The 21,882-nt window shown below is 32.3% G+C and overlaps 1 protein-coding gene across 1 annotated transcript; it reads left to right on the forward strand.

Moving 5' to 3' along the window:
- The first annotated feature begins 3,412 nt into the window (after nucleotides 1–3,412).
- On the forward strand, nucleotides 3,413–18,083 carry LOC111701611 (uncharacterized). Its single transcript, XM_023472975.1, has 7 exons — nucleotides 3,413–3,499; nucleotides 7,537–7,754; nucleotides 8,671–8,726; nucleotides 9,137–9,178; nucleotides 11,901–11,996; nucleotides 14,302–14,544; nucleotides 17,836–18,083. Exons 2-7 carry the CDS (start codon nucleotides 7,538–7,540, stop codon nucleotides 17,878–17,880), a joined length of 699 nt encoding a protein of 232 aa, XP_023328743.1. The 5' UTR covers nucleotides 3,413–3,499; nucleotide 7,537; the 3' UTR covers nucleotides 17,881–18,083.
- The last annotated feature ends 3,799 nt before the right edge of the window (nucleotides 18,084–21,882 follow it).

Consider the following 21,882-nt stretch of genomic DNA (forward strand, 5'->3'; position numbering starts at 1 on the left):
TTAACCCTTGTAAATGTATATTTATGTGCCCCAGGGTATGACTTCCATGGGCTATAAAAAGGAGTTAACTTTATTCGCGTGAGGTTCCGAGACTTAAAATTATGTATCGTAATTTCTAACAGAATATATTTCCAAAAATAAATCTATTAGTTAAAAACTACTTTAAAAAATGAAATATCAACTATAAGAATGTGTCGAATAATAGTCGATGAATATTGGTTTTAATTTCTGAATAATTTGTTTGGAATTAAATTGATTATTCATTTTACAACCCGAGTTTGTATGGACGCTACGTTCTTCGGTATAAGTCGTTTTTAACAATTTTCTTCTTATAGGTGCAACAGATAAAAGTAAGATTAGAAGCGATCAAAAGCGCTTATTTTTCGCCGTAAGCCTATACCCCCTTTCATTTTTCGCGAACACTTCCTTTCAGGCTACTTTTTAAAAACATTTACTGGTTATTTTTAGGTTTATTATTCATTGAAAAAAACCTTGATTGAAAAGAAAAGTAATTACGTATTTGTTTTAGAAAATTATCCCCCTCCTCTCTGTATAATGTTTTTAGCCATCAGCAGGAGATTTGTTCAGTATGAATGCGGGGGGAGGGGGGGGGCAAACAAACAAAATAATTTCTTATCACGAACTACAAACAAACAAACTGATTAACAAATGTAACATTAAACAAATACTTATGATCCGAATCCGCTGAATCCGTTTCTGATCCACTTGATCCGCATAATCCCCTTCAGATCAGCTTAATCTACTCCGGATCCGCCTCCACAATATGCGCGGATTACAGATACAATCCATAAACTGCAAACAATTTAAACAAACTTGCTTGCAATTTTACTTGTCAGCATTGGATTGGTCATACTTGATCATTCAAACCTTTTAAGGTACCGTTTTTAATCGGATATGCCACTTGAAATTACGCTTACAGTCCCTTTTATATCTTCCGAAACATAGAGACATTTTTCTTCAAGTGTTAATAAAATCTCAAAAGAAATTAGAGAACAAGAATTGTTAAATTTATAGTTTTAATTATTTCTACTTTTGATTAGATTGAATTAAATTGTGAATTGATGTACTTAAGAGATTTAATTTATTCGTGGAAACTCAAACAAAAGTCTATAAAAAAAATGGGGAATATTTTTTGTTCATTTTTGATTAAAAATTGCAAGTAAATGAAATACGCAATAGAAGTGTAAAAGATATCGAGAAAGTTAACGAATATAAAAATGAATTATTTGAACACAATTTGTCAATGCGCATTGTATCATCTACCCCCCACCCCAANTAAACTATCTAGGGAACTTTAAACCTACTATTTATCTACAAAATTTTATATATTTAGATTTTTGTATAAATGATAGACATTTTTTTTCACAAATACGCACTACTTAAATTTCATGTTTTTAGGATTCTTAAAATACAAAAAATCTGATAATTGTATGTTGTTATTTGACCAGTTATTGAGAAGCACACTAAATGTATGGGTTCAAACTAAGTTTGAAAAATCTTAAGCTCTAAATTTTAAAGTTTTTCCCCTGGCGAAATTCTTTTTCTTGCTCTACGAAGGTGACGTTAGAAATGGATTTTGTCGTTTAGTAAACACTCCCTTTAATGACAAATCCTTTGATCATATGTAATCAGGAGGCAGAAACGTCATGTGAGTGTGTCTGTACCAAAAAGTGTGTGTAAGGAATACCGAACCGAAGTGTAGGTATATACAGTACATAAGAATCTCGGTATTTGTACAGTCTAGGAGAGTACATTTGTTTATTGTTAATTTTTTACTTAAAAATAAGTTTAATATACAAAAATGAAAACTACATGGTTAAAATTAAAAGTACATGGTTTAAATGAAAAACATCATGGTTAAAATGAAAACTACATGGCTTAAATGAAAACTACATGGTTTAAATAAAACTACATGGTTTAAATGAAAAACTACATGGTTTAAATGAAAAACTACATGGTTTAAATACAAACTACATGGTTTAAATGAAAACTACACGGTTTAGATAAAAACTACATGATTAAAATAAAAACTACATGGTTTAAATAAAAACTACATGGTTTAAATGAAAACTACATGGTTAAAATGAAAACTACATAGTTAAAATTAAAAGTACATGGTTTAAATGAAAAACATCATGGTTAAAATGAAAACTACATGGTTTAAATGAAAACTACACGGTTTAGATAAAAACTAATGGTTTAAATGAAAAACTACATGGTTTAAATGCAAACTAAAGGTTTAAATGAAAAACAACATGATTAAATGAAACCTTCATGGTTTGAATGAAAATCTACATGGTTTAAATTAAAAACTACATGGTTTAAATGAAAACTACATGGTTTAAATGAAAAACTACATGGTAAAAATGAAAACTACATGGTTAAAATGAAAAATTACATGGTTTAAATGAAACCTTCATAATTTAAATAAAAAAAACAACATGGTTTAAATTGGACTTTCAAGTATCTGTCATGTCAGCTGACAGATACTTTTTCAGGATTTCCTGGGTCAAAGATTTTGATTTTTTACATTTTGAACTTGACCCCCCTCTTCAGAGGAGAATTAATTTCCTCCATGTGCACAACAGCACAAGCTCCATAATTTGGACAGACGTTAATTCTCACTTTGAATAAAATTTTAAATTATGAAAATCATCTCAGAACTGTTTTGAAGACTCTTTGGAGGATAAAAAACCTCTCGTGTTTGAAACCGAAGCATAAAGTTGTGCGTAGTTTGGTTTAGTGAAGAGGATAAAACTAATAATAAAATAATAATATAAACGGATGAATGTTAATTAGAATAAACTAAGCTACTTTTATAAAGAAGATTTTCATTGAAAGGATGTTCATCTTACATGGGACAACGGTGAATGCGATATATACGACGTACTCTGAGCTCCTGTCGTCTAGAATTTTTATGCAAGAAAGTCTCAGTAAAAAGTTTCTGAAAAAACCATCTCCATCCATCTCTTCCATCACCTACCATCTCCTTCCATACTCCTTCCATCTCCTTCCATCTTCTTCCATCTCCTTCTCTCTCTTTCCATCTCCTTCTATCTCCTTTTATCTCCTTCCATATCCTTCCATTTCCTTCCATCTCCTTCCATCTCCTTCCAGCTCCTTCCATCTCCTTCCATCTCCTTCCATCTTCTTCCATCTCCTTCCATCTCCTTCCGTCTCCTTTCCATCTCCTTTCATCCCCTTCAATCTCCTTCCATCTCCTTCCATCTCCTTCCATCTCCTTTTATCTCCTTTTATCTCCTTCCATCTCCTTCCATCTACTTCCATCTCCTTCCATCTTCTTCCATATTTTAGGATCTTCTCCTTCTCCCTGTTTTATTTCTCCGTTGCCGATGAATCCTCCTCCGGTATTATCTATATGCTCGGGGGTAAATCTCCTTGTATTCTCTAGTATACCTGGAGCAGAGAGAAGATTAGTAAACATTGAACCAGGAAGCTAAATACAACTCTAGACTAGGAATAAACATATTTCATCTTGATGAATGAATTAACATCCACCATTTAGTATCAATTAGAAGGTTGTACGATCCTAAGTAATGATTTTTCTCTTTGAAATGTGGCATCAAGTATTATCCAAAGATTCTCTAAACTAAAGCAAAGAATATTTCTTGAACCCTCAGTTTCCTAGATATTCCTTAAACCCTGAGTTTCTAGATATTCCTTGAACCCTGAGTTTGCTAGATATTCCTTGAACCCTGAGTTTCCTAGATATTTCTTGAACCCCGAGATCTCTAGATATTTCTTTAACCGTGAGTTTCCTAGATATTTCTTAAACCCTGAATTTCCTAGATATTCCTTGAACCCTGAGTTTGCTAGATATTCCTTGAACCCTGAGTTTCCTAGATATTCCTTGAACCCTGAGTTTCCTAGATATTCCTGAAACCCTGAGTTTCCTAGATAATTCTTAAACCCTGAATTTCCTAGATATTCCTTGAACCCTGAGTTTGCTAGATATTTCTTGAACCCCGAATTTCCTATATATTTCTTGAACCCTGTGTTTTCTAGATATTCCTGGAATCCTGAGTTTCCTAGATATTCCTTGAACCCTGAGTTTCCTAGATATTCCTTGAACCCTAAATTTCATAGAAATTCCTTGAACCCCGAGTTTCCTAGATATTCCATGAACCCTGAGTTTCCTAGATATTCCTTGAACCCCGAGTTTCCTATATATTTCATGAACTCTGTGTTATCTAGATATTTCTTGAACCCTGAGTTTCTTTGATATTCCTTGAACCCTGAGTTTCCTAGATATTTCTTGAACCCTGAGTTTCTTAGAAAATCCTTGAACCCTGAGTTTCCTAGATATTCCTTGAACCCTGAGTTTCCCAGGCATTCCTTGAACCCAGAGTTTCCTATATTTCTTGAACCCTGAGTTTCCTTGATATTTCTTGAACCCTGAGTTTCCTATATATTCCTTCAACCCTGAGTTTCCTATATATTCCTTGATTCATGAGTTTCCTAGATATTCCTAAAAACCTGAGTTTTCAAGATATTTCTTGAACCCTAAATTTTCTAAATTTTCTAAATTTCTTAAACTCTGAGTTTCCTAGATATTTCTTAAACCCTGAGTTTTCTTGATATTTCTTGAACCCTAAATTTCCTAGATATTCCTTGAACTCTGAGTTTCCTTGATATTCCTTGAACCCTGAGTATCCTAAATATTCCTTGAACGCAGAGCTTCCTATATATTCCTTGAACCCTGAGTTTCCTAGATATTCATAGAACTCGGAGTTTCCTAGATAATCCTTGAACCCTGTATAGCCCAGATGTTCCTTGAACCCTGAGTTTCCTAGATATTTCTTGAACCCAGAGCTTCCTATATATTTCTTGAACCCTGAGATTCCTTGATATTTCTTGAACCCTGAGTTTCCTATTTATTCCTTCAACCCTGAGTTTCCTATATATTCCTTGAAATCCCGAGTTTCCTAGATATTCCTAAAACCCTGAGTTTCCTAGATATTTGTTGAACCCTGAGTTTCATATATATTCCTTGAACCCTGAGTTTCCTAGATATTCTTTGAACCCCGAGTTTCCTAAATATTCCTTGAATCCTGATTTTCCCAGGTATTCCTTGAACCCTGAGTTTCCTAGATATTCCTTGAATTCTGGTTTTTCTTGATATTCCTTGAACCATGAGTTTCCTAGATATTCCTTGAACCCTAAGTTTCCTAGATATTCCTGGAACCCTGAGTTTCCTATATATTCCTTGAACCCTGAGTTTCCTAGATATTCCTTGAACTCGGAGTTTCCTGGATATTCCTTGAACCCTGTTTAGCCTAGATATTCCTTGAACCCTGAGTTTGCTAGATATTCCTTGAATCCTGATTTATTCCTTGAACCCTGAGTTTCCTAGATATTCCTTGAATTTTGGTTTTTCTTGATATTCCTTGAACCATGAGTTTCCTAGATATTCCTCGAACCCTGAGTTTCCTAGATAATCCTTGAACCCTGAGTTTCCTATATATTCCTTGAACCAGGAGTTTCCTGGATAGTCCTTGAACCCTGATTAGCCTAGATTTTCCTCGAACCCTGAGCTTCCTACATATTTCTTAAAACCTGAGTTTCCTAGATATTACTTAAACCCAGATTGTCCTAGATATTCCTTGAACTCTGAGTTTCCTAGATAGTCCTTGAACCTTGAGTTTCCTACATATTTCTTGAACCCTGAGTTTCCCAGGCATTCCTTGAACCCAGAGTTTCCTAGATATTCCTTGAACCGTGAGCTTTCTAGATATTCCTTGTACTCTTAGTTTCCTAGATATTCCTTGAACCCAGAGTTTCCTATATATTCCTGGAACCCTGAGTTTCCTAAATATTCCTTGAACCTTTAGTTTTCTAGATATTCCTTGAACCCTTAGTTTCCTATATATTCCTTGAACCCAGAGTTTCCTAGATATTTTTTGAACCTTGAGTTTTCTAGATATTCCTTGAACTCTTAGTTTCCTATAAATTCCTTGAATCCTGAGCTTCCTAGATTTTCTTTAAATCCAGAATTTCCTAAATATTCCTTGAACCCTGAGTTTGCTAGATATTCCTTGAGCCCTGAGTTTCCTAGATATTCTTTAAACCCAGAGTTTCCTAGATATTCCTTGAACCCTGAGTTTCCTAGATATTCCTTGAACCCTGAGTTTGCTAGATATTCCTTGAATTCTGATTTTTCTTGATATTCCTTGAACCCTGAGTTTGCTAGATATTCCTTGAATTCTGATTTTTCTTGATATTCCTTGAACCCTGAGTTTGATAGATAGTCCTTAAACCCTGAGTTTCCTAGATAGTCTTTAAACCCAGAGTTTCCTATAGCTATTCCTTAAACCCAGATATTTCTAGATATTATTGAACCTTGATCTTACCAGATATTTTTTTGGGGGACTGTAAGTTTAGTTTCAAGTGACCCTCCAATTTCAGTGGCATGTCCGATTCACAGCAACACCCTATAAAATTGCAAACTTATCTAAATAACAATATAAAAGATATCTTTGTTTTACTATCTCGATCAGTTTGAAATTTAAATTATTTGTTTAGTCTCAGAACAATAATTTTGCAACTTGCATTTACGTACAAACCAGAATTGAAAATAATTAATTCTATACTAAGTTAACTACCACCCGTTTTTTTTTGTAATTTTATTTCAGTATCTTGAGTGAAAAAAAAATTATGCTAGGTTATCAGTAGGGCTGGGCACGCTTAAACTTATTCATCAATGGTTAGTTAAAATAATGGAACGGACCAACGTTTTTGTTTGTTCTTAAAGTTACTGATCGTAAAATATATTTTATTACATTAATGGCGTTAATGATTATTTTGAATGGATTAATTAAGAAATATTGAATAAGGGGGTGAGGCAGTATATAACTACAAACCTGGCACAACGTACAATACTAAAAGTAAAAAGCTGTTAAATTAAGAAAAAATATTTAAATATTCCATAAAGCCAAGACAATGGTCAATGAAAATCTAAAAAAGAAAAAAAAAACTGTTGCTAAAGCAGCAAATTTTGCTGATAAATTTTCAATCAATTATTTTTCCTAATTTTTTTTTCTCACAATAAATAGATACTTTAGGTTAAGACGCAGTTAAAGAGGCATCATTTGTTTGTTGTTAGGTAACGGAAATAGAAAAAATGCCCTTTATTATCTATTTAGATTATGATAGGGGCAAACGTCCTAAATAAAAATAAATGAAAAATTATTATCTGATAATCGACAACGGAGACATCCTTATTTTACAAGCTGAATATTTAACGGAAAATCATAGTGCACACCACAAATGGATAACAAAAATGAATTTGATAAAGCACTGACTTTTAAGCTTGAAAAATATGGACATATCCGTCTTCAATGATCAGACGTAGGCTTAAAGAGTAACGTTGTAAATCGGTCATGACTTTATAAAAAACGAATCACTGGAATCACGTTCGCATTCCCCTTAAGAATGTCAATTTATTTTTAAAAACGGTAGTTTCCAGCATTGCATTTATAAATGTGTTTACTCCAGAATGGTTCTACAGACTTCAAAGTACATCTTGTTATTTAGTCTCGCCTCTTTCTCTCAAGCAAAGACAGTACAATTGACTAATTTGGCGCCAAAACCTGGAGTTTACCTGCCAAACCTAGCGCGGTCGCTGGAGTATACAAATTTCGGTCACGATGAGGGAACTCCCCCCAGAAGCAGCAGACAGAAGCGGTTCACATCATTCAGATACAGACCAGAATGTAAGAATATCAGTAAAATAAATGGATTTTTTCGTTTATTTAATAAACTCAAATTACAGGGTTAACCACAAAGGATGAAACTTCAGAGACGATCATATTTGTAATTCATACTGTCTGTTTCCTTAAAGGGACTGTAAAGGAAAATTGAAAGGGGGTATAGGCTGAAACCTAAGAATTTTAGGAGTTGATTGAGACCTATAAGAGTCTATCTGATGTTCCTGTCTGGAGAAATTATATAAAACTGTGTCAAATTATACAAAACTCTATCATATTCAGCATGTTATTTATACGTCCGTATCACATGACCAGAACTCCCAACAATGGCAGTGCAGTATACTGGTCACATGATACAGATAGTCATGTGATAAAAATACTGCACTGCCATTGGTGGGAGTTCTGGTCACATATGATACAGACATATTTATTATATTGTCAATTATATCTATTAAAAATGAAAAATTATTAAATTCAAATAATAATAGGAGCAAACCTAAGTTACTTAGGCTCCTCTGGGATATCGTCGTTTTCAGGTTGGTTGCGTATTTGCTGAATATAATCTATTTAAACCTACTATTTATCTACAAAATTTTATATATTTAGATTTTTGTATAAATTTGACACAGTTTTATATAATTTCTCAAGACAGGAACCCCCCCTTTCATTTTTTCTTCGTTTTTAAAGTATCATCCTTTGCTTGTAACCTCTCACCATTTTTCTTTGTTCAATATGGGGTTCAGGGGTCAAGGGGCTGGGGAAATCATAAGAACCACAAGGGGTACCAGGGATACCAGAGAACAAACGGGGAATCTCTTCGGTATCTTGGGATCAATCATTGATCTCTATCTTATGCAGACAAACAAATTGATTTAAACCCCGTGGTAGTCTTTGAACATTTTCTAAAATATAAATTTTTTAGTGCTAGAAAACCTTGCCATGATCAGCAATGGGCACAATATGTTGGACAGAATCAGGGTAATTATCATAATAATTGTTCTTAAAATAAATATGTATGTTTAAACTCTGCATAATTGCTGTGTCTCATGTTTATAAGACTATTTAAAGTCATAGCTTGAGCCTAAAGTCGTCTTCCTATTCCACAGTTTTCTGGTTATCACTGTATCGGAAGAATAAATAAGTTTTAATATTTAAAAAATAGATTTTCTTATGGGCATAAAATAAAAATAGAGGAGCTACAAGGTCACAAAGCTGTACAAGTAATTTGGCTTACGTTTTTCTTTTCATAATATTACTATAAGTATTTAAGCGAAACTTTTATAAGAAATGAAAATGGGTTAAGAATTCAAAAAATCAAAGACTAATATTAAAATTAATAAATAAACATTTAAAAATATTCTTGTTGATAAACTTAATTTTTCTCTCAGGGAATCGTTGGGGACAAAGCTGTTGATCAGGAGAGAGATCAGGTTTAGAAATTAGATAATAATAATAAATATGTTTTATACTAGCTGGAGTGCCCCGAGTTGCCCGTGGAATAAAAAAACTGATTTTGAAAAAAAGAATATTTAATTTTTTTTGCTTTTGCCACCTCTTGGACACCCATGGTTTCCTTCAAAAAATTTCAGCCCATTCGGTCCAGAAGTTTGGCCGGCTATAGTTGACATGTATATATGAAGAGCGAAGAGCTTTATTAAATAGATTTAAGAATGAATAATTCAGATTTCCCCTCCCGTATCTGTATCTGTCTTACAATATACAACTCAATCTTGAACTCAAGGTTCATCACAAATACCATAGTCAATATCAATTCGGATACAACTCAGTCTGTATTCTCAGGTATCTGTCTTACTCAATGTAATTCCTAATCTAAAGCTATCTTTCAAGAAATTGATTCAGGACCCTTCTTGTCGCTAACCAAGAAACAATTACATCACACCGTAATCAAAGTGGAGTATTATTCCAACTGACATTTAGTTTGAGTTCTATGATACAGGTTAAGTTAATGAACGTAATTATAAGTTTGACGTCGTTATCTACAATAGTAATTAGATTAATCGCAATACAAGTTTTGCGTGGTTATTTACAAGCGCATTTACATCTACAGACAATGTACATTGTACAACGTAATTTATCTAGGTGTGTTCAGGTTTATAAATATGGAATTTGCTATAGTATTTATTACATAACTGTCTCCGTATTTTATCTGTATCTGTATGCCAAATCTGTTTTTGTATTTTTGTCTCTCTCTCTCTCTCTCTCTCTCTCTCTCTCTCTCTCTCTCTCTATGAAAACAGGTTAACATCTTAAAATCTTAAGAGACTCTTACAAAATATATAAACTTGGATGTTTAAAAAATGGACTTCACAATTTTCCCCATCAGCTGTATTTGTATTTAATTTGTGTCTTTATTTTTTTCTTATACCTATATTAACTATCTATGGAACTGTATACCTATAAAAATTCTATCCAGGGAACTGTATTGAGGTTATGGTTTATGAACCTATAAAAACTATCCAGGAAACTGAGTTGAAGTTTATGAACCTATATATACAATCTAGTATCTAGGGAACTGTGTTGAGGTTTATGAGCCTATATAAACAATCCAGGGAACTGTTTTGAGGTTTATGAGCCTATATAAACTAGCTAGGGAACTGTATTCACATTTATGAAACTTATATAAACTATCTTTGGAACTGTTTTGAGGTTAATGGACCTTTATAAACTATCTAGGGAACTGTATTAAGGTTTATGAACCTACATAAACTATCCATGGAACTGTATTGAGGTTTGTGAACCTGTATAAACTATCTAGGGAACTGTATTAAAGTTTATGAACCTACATAAACCATCCAGGGAACTTTATTGGGGTTTGTGAACCTGTATAAACTATCTAGGGAACTGTATTAAGGTTTATGAACCTACATAAACTATCCAGGGAACTGTATTGAGGTTTCTGGTTTATGAACCTATATATACTTTCTAGGGAATTATATTGAAGTTTATGAAACTATACCAACTATCCAGGAATGGTTTATGAACCTATAGAAACTTTCCAGGGAACTATATTCAGGTTTATGATTCTGTATAAACTATCCATGGAACTGTTTTGAGGTTTATGCACCACATAAACTTTCCAGGAAATTGTATTAAGGTTTGTGAACCTATATAAACTATCTCGGGAACTGTGTTGAGGTTTATGAACCTATATAAACTATCTCGGGAACTGTGTTGAGGTTTATGAACCTATATAAACTATCTAGGGAACTGTATTTACGTTTATGAACCTATATAAACTATCTAGGGAACTGTGTTGAGGTTTATGAACCTATATAAACTATCTAGGGAACTGTGTTGAGGTTTATGAACCTATAAAAACTATCTAGGGAACTCTATTGAGGTTTATTACCTTAAAAACACTATCTCGGGAACTGTATTGAGGTTTATGAACCTATATTAACTATCCAGGGAACTGTATTGAGGTTTATGAACCTATATTAACTATCCTGGGAACTGTATTGAGGTTTCTGAACCTATATAAACTATCTAGGGAACTGTATTGAGGTTTATGAACCTATATAAACTATCTAGGGAACTGTGCTGAGGTTTATGAACCTATATAAACTATCTAGGGAACTGTATTTACGTTTATGAACCTAAACTATCTAGGGAACTGTGTTGAGGTTTATGAACCTATATAAACTATCTAGGGAACTGTATTGAGGTTGATGAACCTATATAAACTATCTAGGGAACTGTGCTGAGGTTTATGAACCTATATAAACTATCTAGGGAACTGTATTGAGGTTTATGAAACTTTATCAACTTTCCAGGGAACTGTATTAAGGTTTACGAACCTATATAAACTATAAAGGGAACTGTATTGAGGTTTCTGAACCTATATAAACTATCTAGGGAACTGTGTTGAGGTTTATGAACCTATATAAACTATAAAGGGAACTGTGTTGAGGTTTATGAACCTATATATACTATCTAGGAATTTTATTGAAGTTTATGAACCTATTTAAACTATAAAGGGAACTGTGTTGAGGTTTATGAACTTTCTAAAGAACTGTATTCACGTTTATAAACCTATATAAACTATCTTTGGAATTTTATCTAAGTCTATACACCTCTATAATATACCTAGGGAACTGTATTCAGGTTTATGAACCTACAAAAACTATCTAGGGAACTGTATTGAGAGAGAAAATGAAAGATCTGATTAAGCTGAAGAGAGAACAGGCCCTGAGAGAAAATGATGATGTTCATAGCGCAGATTCCCAGGTCATTCAATTTTCATTAAATGCAATTGTAGACGTAATTTCAAGTAACCCTTCATAACTAAACTGTTTTTTTTTCAATTACCTTGAAACCACAAACTAATCATCGTCGTTTAAAACATCCTTTTTCCAACTGAGAATTGAATACACTATACAACCCTCAGTGCGAATGACGTTACATGGTTCACAAAAAAAAATCAACATCTTGTTAGAAAAAACAAAGATTTCTTAGTCATTCCTGGTATCTGGATCAAACAATAGGTTTAAAAGGTACTAATGTAAATCGGACAGAGCTAAGGAAGGCCATCGTTAAAACCCTAAAAGGATTTGATGAATTTAACACAAAGTAAAGTTCAAACATCTTTAAGTTTTCTTTTATTACGTTTAGCAAAAATGGTTTCTGACCCTAGATATTAACCAAAACGATCTTTAAAATTGTTCAAAACGATTTTTGAAAAATATTTGAAACATATTTGTGGTTTATATTTAAAAAAGGTAAATTATTGCATATTGTGATAAAAGCAAAATTATCGGGTATACAATTTTGAAAACAGGTTAACATCTTAAAATCTTAAGAGACTCTTACAAAATATATAAACTTGGATGTTTAAAAAATGGACTTCACAATTTTCCCCATCAGATACAGTACAGTACAGTACAGTACAGTACAGTACAGTACAGTACAGTACAGTACAGTACAGTACAGTACAGTACAGTACAGTACAGTACAGTACAGTACAAATTCAACTGCTTTATGGTACTCACTTTTGTTGTTAACTTGTATGTATTAGCTTAATTATAAACTATAATTGGGAAACAATTAAATATTAAGCGAACTATACCTTTCTCTGTATTATATAGTTTTTACGTGAATAAGATGAAATTTCTAATATAGTGTTTGTGTTCATGTTAACTTAAAGAACGGTCCAGAGGTTAAATTATAATATTAACTTAAGGAATTTGTGGAAAAGATTATAGACATTAATTACCAAAAAAGGCAAAAAAAACTCAGAACGAGATGATTAAAATTTAGCAGTTTTTGAAAGGTTTGTGTTTTTACAATGAAGTTGCATTCTAGTGCTACTTGTGAGGTTATAAGTAAATGATAGGATTTTGTAGATGCCGCAAACGTTTTTTATCTCACCAATTGATATAAAAGACGACCCTTGATTTTTGTTGCTGAAAAAAGCATTTTTTAGAATTTTCAGAACTTAGTGATACGTTTTTGAAAACTTTGCATGTTTCTTAATGTTCCAAGATAAGTTTTTTTTGACAAGCATGATGATCCTTCCTTGCACATTTGTTTTAAAAACGGCATGACAAATAACAATGAATGAATTGCGAACTGTTTAGGTCTGGATTTACAAGGGACGGAAACCTAAACATAGATTTCCACCATGTTTGATTTGCTTTAGGGTGGGTACTTTATCTCAAGTAATAATCATGTCATGTCAAAGAAAATTTGAAGCTACGAAAAGAAAAGTTTGAAAATTATTGACTGGGATAGAAATAGAAGGTGCTTGAAAATGCACCCGTAGTATTTTAAGGAGATGAGTTTTAAATAATGAATAAGTAAAAAGTAGTACGTTCAATAACATTATATACAGGTTAAAGTTTAAATAAAACTAGTGAATTAGTTTCAACAATAAATAGTGGATTGGTTTTTAAAATAATCAGTTAAGATTAGTTTCAAGAATAAATAATGAATTCTTTTCAAGAATAAAGAATGGGTTCTTTTCAAGAATAAATAGTAGATTCATTTCAAGTTCTAAATAATCGATTCGTTATAAGAATAAATTGTGGATTAAGTTCAAGAATAAATAGTGTATAACATTCAAGAATAAATAATGGAATGAATTTGTTTAAATAAAAATAAATAGTAAATTCGCTTTAAGAATAAATAGGAATTCGTTCAAAGAACAAATAATCGATTCGTTATAACAATGAATAATGGATTCGTTATAACAATGAATAATGGATTCCTTATAACAATGAATAATGGATTCGTTATAACAATGAATAATGGATTCGTTATAACAATGAATAATGGATTCGTGTTAAAAATAAAATTATATTAATAAAGGATCTTAAGAATACATCCGTTAAAAAAAAGTAAATGAATTATTTCAAGATTAACTTGTAAATTCGAGTTAAGAATAAAAATTGTGTGTTTTTTTTCATGAATAATTAATGGATTGGTTTCAAGAAAAATCAGTAAAATGGATCAGCGGATTTTCCGTCACACACGAGGGCTGTAAATCTACCCACCCTGAAATATAAAAAAATAATGAACTCATATTTTGGTGCAGGATGAGGCAGAGGCGTATGTGGCAAATCTTCTAAGGATGAGGGGCGTGAATCTATCTGGTGCGAGCCGAGACATCCTAAGGGCCCCTGAACAGTCCGGCAGAAATCTTCTGAGGACCCCTGACATGTCGTATTTGAGCTTGAAAGCGGATTCTATTCCGAGGAAGATGAATGAGGGGTCCCTGACTCCACGACTGAGAACTAATGAGGAAATGCTCCAATCCCTGAGATACCATCATGCTAAGGTATTTTTCAATCAATCACAGCATATATATTCATTTTATACAGTTTATCCAATTGTGCTATACGGATTAGTAGGTAAACAATGCTAATATCACAATTGGAGACTCATTGAACCAGTGAGTAGTAGTTGAACCGCGTAGATGTAGTTGAACCATTTCTTTTATGCGCCGATTGAAGTTGGGAAGAAAAGGTCAAAACTCGTCTAGGTGGATTAACTAATTCCAAGTATTTATTAAATATGGCCCCCTAACACAAGTAAGTGCTAATACACGATCTTCTCTAATAATGATCGATTGCTCGAACTGGCAAACGATCTTCTTGAGAAATAAACGTGTTTATTGCTAGAAAACCATCAAAGAATGAGAAAATTTACTTACCCTGATGTGTTAAATTGCTTAGGAGATAAACCTCTTAAATAAACTGTTTAATTAGAGAGAAACCATACTTTTAAATGGTAACAATTGAACGATTACAAAAAATTAAAAATGATACAAATAAAGATTTATTCGCTGAATTGGTTATTTTTACTTTTATTTTTAAAAATGTTTGATTTTAACAGGCTTCTAAGTTCTAACTGAATGCTTGAATTGGATTGCGGAAATATGAGAAACATTTTCACGAGAACTTAAATTCTTGAAAAAGGGATTGAAATATTATCTTTATCTCCTTTGTTTTGTGTATATACAGGGTGTCCCACGAAACATGATAGTTTTGAGACGACTTGAAGATCGTCTTAATCCTTCAAATTATTTGCAGAAGTCCAGTTTAAAAAAACTTTGTCTGATCAAGAATTCAATGTTTGAAAACTAATTTTTTTCAATTATAGTTTCTCTTCAAAAATGACTTGATACGCATTTCTATTGCAAGAAAACATGTAGGAAATTTCATAATTAAACATCTTTAAACCTATAAAAGTGACAACATCTTTTACATAATTTATCAGGTAAAAAGTACCGTTGTTAATCGAGCATTGCCAACTTTGAATGAATGGTAACTTGCAATTTTGTGAATATTATTTTAAAGATAACAAATTTTAAAGAAGGGTTTACAAATTGATGCCGCAAATTATTTCAAAGATAAAAAAGACATCAAGTCGTCTTTTAACTGCCATGTTTCGTAAGACACCTTTTATATGTTTATAAATGTATTAGTCCTCAAATATGGTCCACTGCTAGAAGTAACTTTAAACCCAAGAATATGCATCTTGGATTTTGGCAGGATCTAGTGCTTCCGAAACCGAGTTTTCTGAACCGAGTTTCCGAAACCGAGTTTTCTAAACCGAGTTTCCGAAACCGAGTTTCCAAAAACCAAGTTTCCAAAACCTAGTCTCTAAAACTTTAAATCTGAAACCTATATTTCGGGACCTAGTTTTTTAAAAAACCTTGTTTCCAAAACCTACTTTCCGAAGCCTACTTTTTTCGCAAAATTATGCGTGTGTTTTTTCTGGTATATATTATTAAAAACATTTTTCGGTAACTTATTAGGACAGCGCGGAAAGTACTTTCATTCAAAAAAAAAATAACGAAGATTCCTAAAGACAAAGGGCAATCACTGTAGTGTTTTTTTTTTAAATATAAAACCTGTTTTTGTAAACCATTCCTGTTTTAAGATTATAAATCTAACAATGCAGACATTATATATAATATTTAAGTTATTGTGTAGAGATATAAAATGAATACAACACATATCCTTTATTTCCACTTTTACACTTTTTAAATTACTCTTAAAGTAAATTTTTAGGGGCCCTGCATTCAAAGATTGGCAATGGTACCCTTACAAGCATCGTCAAATATATATATGTCAATATTTATGATTTTGTGAACTGGTTAAAGGGACAGACCGGCTATGTAAGGTAGTTAAGCTGAGTATGCAGTGTATGCAGTATGCAGTTTTTCAGGATTCATTTGAGACATATAAAACGTTTTACTTTCCACGATGTATAATTATTGAGTTTGAGTGCATAGTCGACGTTCAAAATCATGAATTTGGAAGGTTTACGTTTTCAACGTCGAAAAATAAAGTAAAAATTATACAGTAAACTAATTAGATGTTTAAAAGCATATTTCTCAAAAGAAGTTTGTCAATAAATCAATGTTAGAAACAATTATTTCGTTTTCATCATTATATTGAATTTCTTATTTTCAATGAATTTATTCGCAGATTTCTTTAAATTCTTCAAATGTCGTCTTTTCAATAGAAATTTCAGAATATCTGCAGAAAATCTTTGTGAATAATCAGAGATTCTAGAAACTAATAATTGAATAAGATCACTTATTTCCGAATATAAGATTAAATTTTATTTTTTCAACCTGTTCCTAAACAACTAATTAGTTTACTGCAGAATTTTGTTTACATTTTTTGTCGTCGTTATTTAATAATTAAAAAAACAATTCTGAAAGCGTATCCGCCTCAAAGTACGAGTTTTGAACGTCGACTTTGCGCTCAAACACAGGATTTACAAATCTTAAAAAAGTTTAATATGTCTCAAATGAATCCTAAAGATTTGTCCACAACATTGCAAACTCAGTTCAACTACCTTACATTATACAGTTCAACTACCTTACATTATAGACGACGAACTCAGTTCAACTACCTTGCTTTATAGCCGAACTCAGTTCAACTACCTTACATTATAGACGAACTCAGTTCAACTACCTTACTTTATAGCCGAACTCAGTTCAACTACCTTACATTATAGACGAACTCAGTTCAACTACCTTACATTATAGACGAACTCAGTTCAACTACCTTACATTATAGCCGAACTCAGTTCAACTACCTTACATTATAGACGAACTCAGTTCAACTACCTTACATTATACAGTTCAACTACCTTACATTATAGACGAACTCAGTTCAACTACCTTACATTATAGACGAACTCAGTTCAACTACCTTACATTATAGACGAACTCAGTTCAACTACCTTACATTATAGACGAACTCAGTTCAACTACCTTACATTATAGCCAGTTCAACTACCTTACATTATAGCCGAACTCAGTTCAACTACCTTACATTATAGCCGAACTCAGTTCAACTACCTTACATTATAGCCGAACTGTCCCTTTAGTTTCAATTTTGGTTTCTTTACAAAAGTGACTTACGCATTTCTAGCGCAGTAAAACATAACATAATTACACACTAAAAGCTAGAAAAACGACAATATCATCAACAATTTCAGATAAAGGTTTGAAGGGCTGCGTTGTGAATCGGACATTGTCATCTTTTCATGGAGGGTCTTTTTAATTTACACTAACAGTTTATTTTATATACAAAAATTATACTTTTAGGATAAGTTTGATGGAGTATCTGAATACCAACCTATTGGTATTTAAACTTGAATCTGACAGATATATGTAAACCTGGCATCAAACTAATATTGTCATATCATCAAAGAATTAAACCATTGATTGACGTATATATATAAATATGTAAATTGATCATCAGAACGCTTCATTCATTGTTAATCGTTAATAAATGTAATTAACCTAAATTTAAAGAAAATATATATAAAATTGTTTTTACCAATTGAAACATCTACTGAAAGTTTTTTTAATGTTAGTTCTAGTCACAATAATCTTAAAGGGACTGTAGAGGAAAAATGAAAAGGGGTATAGACTGAAACCTGAGAATCTCAGGAGTGGATTGAGACATATAAGAGTTCTATCTGATGTTCCTGTCTCGATAAATTGATATAAAACTCTGTCAAAATTATACCAAAACGTATATATGCAAGATTTTTGTTAGATTTAATTCGACACTTATAGGTTGTAAGATCAGAAGGTTTAAATTTAATTGAATCATTTACGATCTAAAAGGAAAAATGCAACTTTGTGAATTTGAATGGAGTGATGAGAAATGTTAACAAAAGAACAATAATAACAATAATTCCACTGTTTTTTGGTTATCACTGTAAACAATACATACATTTGTTTTACATTATTATATTGGTGATAACCAAGTCTTGGTGTAATGTGTATTGTACTCTGGGGTGTCCTATAGATCCACTTTACAATCGATTGTAAAGAGCCAAAAATATCTTATTATGATAAATGAATATCCAAATTTTATGTGTGTGTTTCTTTATCAAAAAAAAGCCATTTTTTAGCTGGTTTTTTTTCTAATTATTTGATTAGTTTTAAATGATTTGAATTTCTCTTTAAACATGATCATTTGAAATTAAAATTAGAAAAGAAGAAAAAGGACGAAAATTGCAAGATAGGCATTCACACAAACATTTATATTTTCTTACTTTTAAAGGAGAAAGCATAAGAAAATGATCAAATTATAAAAAAAAGATTATTATCTTTAATCCAAGAAACTTTATGGATGATTGATAATGTGACATTAATTGTTTATTCTGCAGGATTCGATTGGTTTGATATTAAATACATTTTACAGCCTTTTTACGAAAAAATGTATGAATATAAGAAATTGTCTCTTTGATGTTTTAGACTTGCGTACAAACAATTTGCAGGGTCCGTGGTGGAATGTTTATATTGAGTTCTCTGTACAGAAACATCGAATAGAATCTACAATAACACTGATTTATAATATGATGGTTCATTGGACACCTCGTTTTCACGAACATTCTCTTTAAACAGAGAAATCAATAGTATTGTACGATTTATTCATACACGAAGATATACACATACACGGTATTACACCATGAGGAGCCTTAGTGCATTTGAATTTCCGAGCCGGGTCAACCTTTCCGGTCCCAGTTTGTACTGTACCTAGCTCTAAGGACAGGACTTGCCGGTGCAATAAGGTTGACGCGGTCACACTTTATGCTTCATATAGGTTAAATTTACTTTTACTAAAGGGGCAGATTTGCGTGACACTGAATACATATATTAACTATGATTTTAAGGCGCCTCGTGCCCCATCTACTATTTCAATTGTGAACATTTTCTCTTTGAATACATCGAATTTTGTTGGAGGAAAATCTTAGAAATTTTGATTATCAATATATCTTCCCTGGGACGTCATGTGCAGGTCCCACACAAAATTTGGACTCAACGATTCAGCCGTTTTGATGTTTATTGGATAAAAACGGACAAACAAACAAAAAGACACTCAAAGCAAAGTATATATTTAGATGGCGTAGTTCAACTTATGGTAATGTCAATTGACCTTTTCCTCCTCCTTGTTACTTTACAGTGTTTTTAGCTAGCGTTTCAATCAGATCAGACATATTATAGCATTATTAAGAAAACAAATATTTCAATAGGAAACAAAGAAGAGATTCTTTGCCACAAACTCAAGTTTTCTGATTCCTATATATTTGCAACCATGACGGTTTAAACTTTTGATATTTCAAACTTAGATTATTTGATCTAACAGAATTCATAGATTAAAATATCAAAGATTTATAGCATCGGGTATCAAACCTATGTTAGTTGCTTCTAGATAACCGGTGTGTTTAGGCAGCAGTAATAGGCTGGTCAGAGTATACACTATATATGTTTCTATCTATCTATATATATATGTTTTATTATTGGCCCATTGTACCTAAACTATTGCAGTTGGAAAAGTGAAATACACGAGTACAATGTAGTTAGTGACCTGGGGTTCGTGAACCCATAAAATATTCTGTCTTTTTAATAGAAAACAAACATTATGTTCAGTCACTATATTACAGTCGTAAACTAATATGACATTAAATGTGAGAATATATGTGAATTAAGTAAACAAGATTGGGTTGGATTAACAAGTATTGAGGGTACCTAAAAAAGATGAGATTTTAATGACAATGAATCGATTTGAAGGGTGTTCATAAAAAGATTTTGAATGATTTAAGCAAAGAAAAGAAACAGGTTTACCGTCGCACGGAACCATAAACATGAGAAAAAAGACTGGGTAACTTTCGGACAGTCGTCTTTGAACTCTCGATCAATCTCATGCACCCTTCGTTGATAGCCCTGTTACCTGTGGGTAGCCCTGTTACCCCTGTATAATGTGGGTAGCCCTGTTCCCCCTGTATAATGTGGGTAGCCCTGTTACCCCTGTATAATGTGGTTAGCCCTGTTACCCCTGTGTAATGTGGGTAGCCCTGTTACCCCTGTTACCTGTGGGTAACCCTGTTACCCCTGTAAAAGGTGTGTAGCCCTGTTACCCCTGTATAATGTCGGTAATGTTAGAAATGGAAATAAACGATTTCAGAAACCGACCTTTTTCAAACTTAGATAAAATTCTATTCTCATTTGCAGTAACTTAGAGGCTTTTATCTTAGTATAAAAAATAGTTAGTCTTGGTGAGGATAAGTAACAATATAAAAAATCCGGTTTTTTATTCAAATTAAACGTTCGTTTTTAACCTTTACGTTTGTTTCTAATAATTTACAGTCCTTTCCATTTGTGAAAGAATTTAAAATAACGATTCTTTCCAAACGTTAACGGACTTTTTCGTTGACTTTCTTAAAGAAATTTAGTCGTTTGCCTCGAATTCAATATTCAATATATTATTTTATCTAACTTAATTCATAGTTTGAAATATCTAAGGTCTAAGATATTGGGTTGCAAAGGTTGCAAAGATATAAGGATTATAAAATCAATGTTTTTGGGATTACTGATACTTTGCCCAACCCTTTATAATAAGCGAATCATCTCCAAGTTGAAACAAATGTAAAATCTAATACAGAGTGAGCCACAAAACTACAGAGTGAGCCACAAAACTACAGAGTGAGCCACAAAACTACAGAGTGACCCACAAAACAGAGTGAGCCACAAAACTACAGAGTGAGCCACAAAACACGGAAAGAGAAAAAATATTTGTAAAGAATATTATTTTGTAATTTTTTTATTTTTAAAATTTGTTATTTATTAAAATAATTTCGAGTAAACTTAATATTTAATTATTAAATATTTAAAGCATTCTTCGTTGTGGCATAATATGATAAAATGATTAATTGTTGGTTTATTTATTTGCCCGACCCCCCCACCCTCCCTCAACAAAAAATTAGGTACATAGTGCACTTGAGAAGTAGTTCAACTAACAAGACCTTGTTCAAGTGCTTTTTGCTTTTAATGAAATCCAACCTCTGAATTATGAAGAAACCATTGAACAACAGTTTCCCCTGAATGTAGTTTAGAATAAAAATATTATATTAAAATAGATTTTCTATAGTCTTTAGGTTTTTATGTGAATACAGAAATAAAAGAATGAATATTATATTAATGTCTCCTAGGAGAATATTCTAAAATGTAAACAGTTCCCTCTACAGGTCTAAACTTTATTATTTCATGTATAAATATTTACGACATGCATTGCATTCTGAGAGAAAGTATAAATACTCGAACAGGAAGTTTCCCACTTCCCTTCCCCCCCCCCCCCCC

The sequence above is a fragment of the Eurytemora carolleeae genome, unplaced genomic scaffold, assembly GCF_000591075.1.
Source record: "Eurytemora carolleeae unplaced genomic scaffold, Eaff_2.0 scaffold233, whole genome shotgun sequence".
In the NCBI taxonomy this organism is placed as follows: Eukaryota; Metazoa; Arthropoda; class Copepoda; order Calanoida; family Temoridae; genus Eurytemora; species Eurytemora carolleeae.

Excerpts from the sequence above, each read along its gene's own strand:
- LOC111701611 (XM_023472975.1), top strand. The coding sequence starts at position 7,538 with ATGGTTCTACAGACTTCAAAGTACATCTTGTTATTTAGTCTCGCCTCT. Across the intron at positions 7,755-8,670 it reads ATTCAGATACAGACCAGAAT|TGCTAGAAAACCTTGCCATG; the intron begins GTAAGAATATCA and ends TAAATTTTTTAG. Across the intron at positions 11,997-14,301 it reads TTCATAGCGCAGATTCCCAG|GATGAGGCAGAGGCGTATGT; the intron begins GTCATTCAATTT and ends ATTTTGGTGCAG.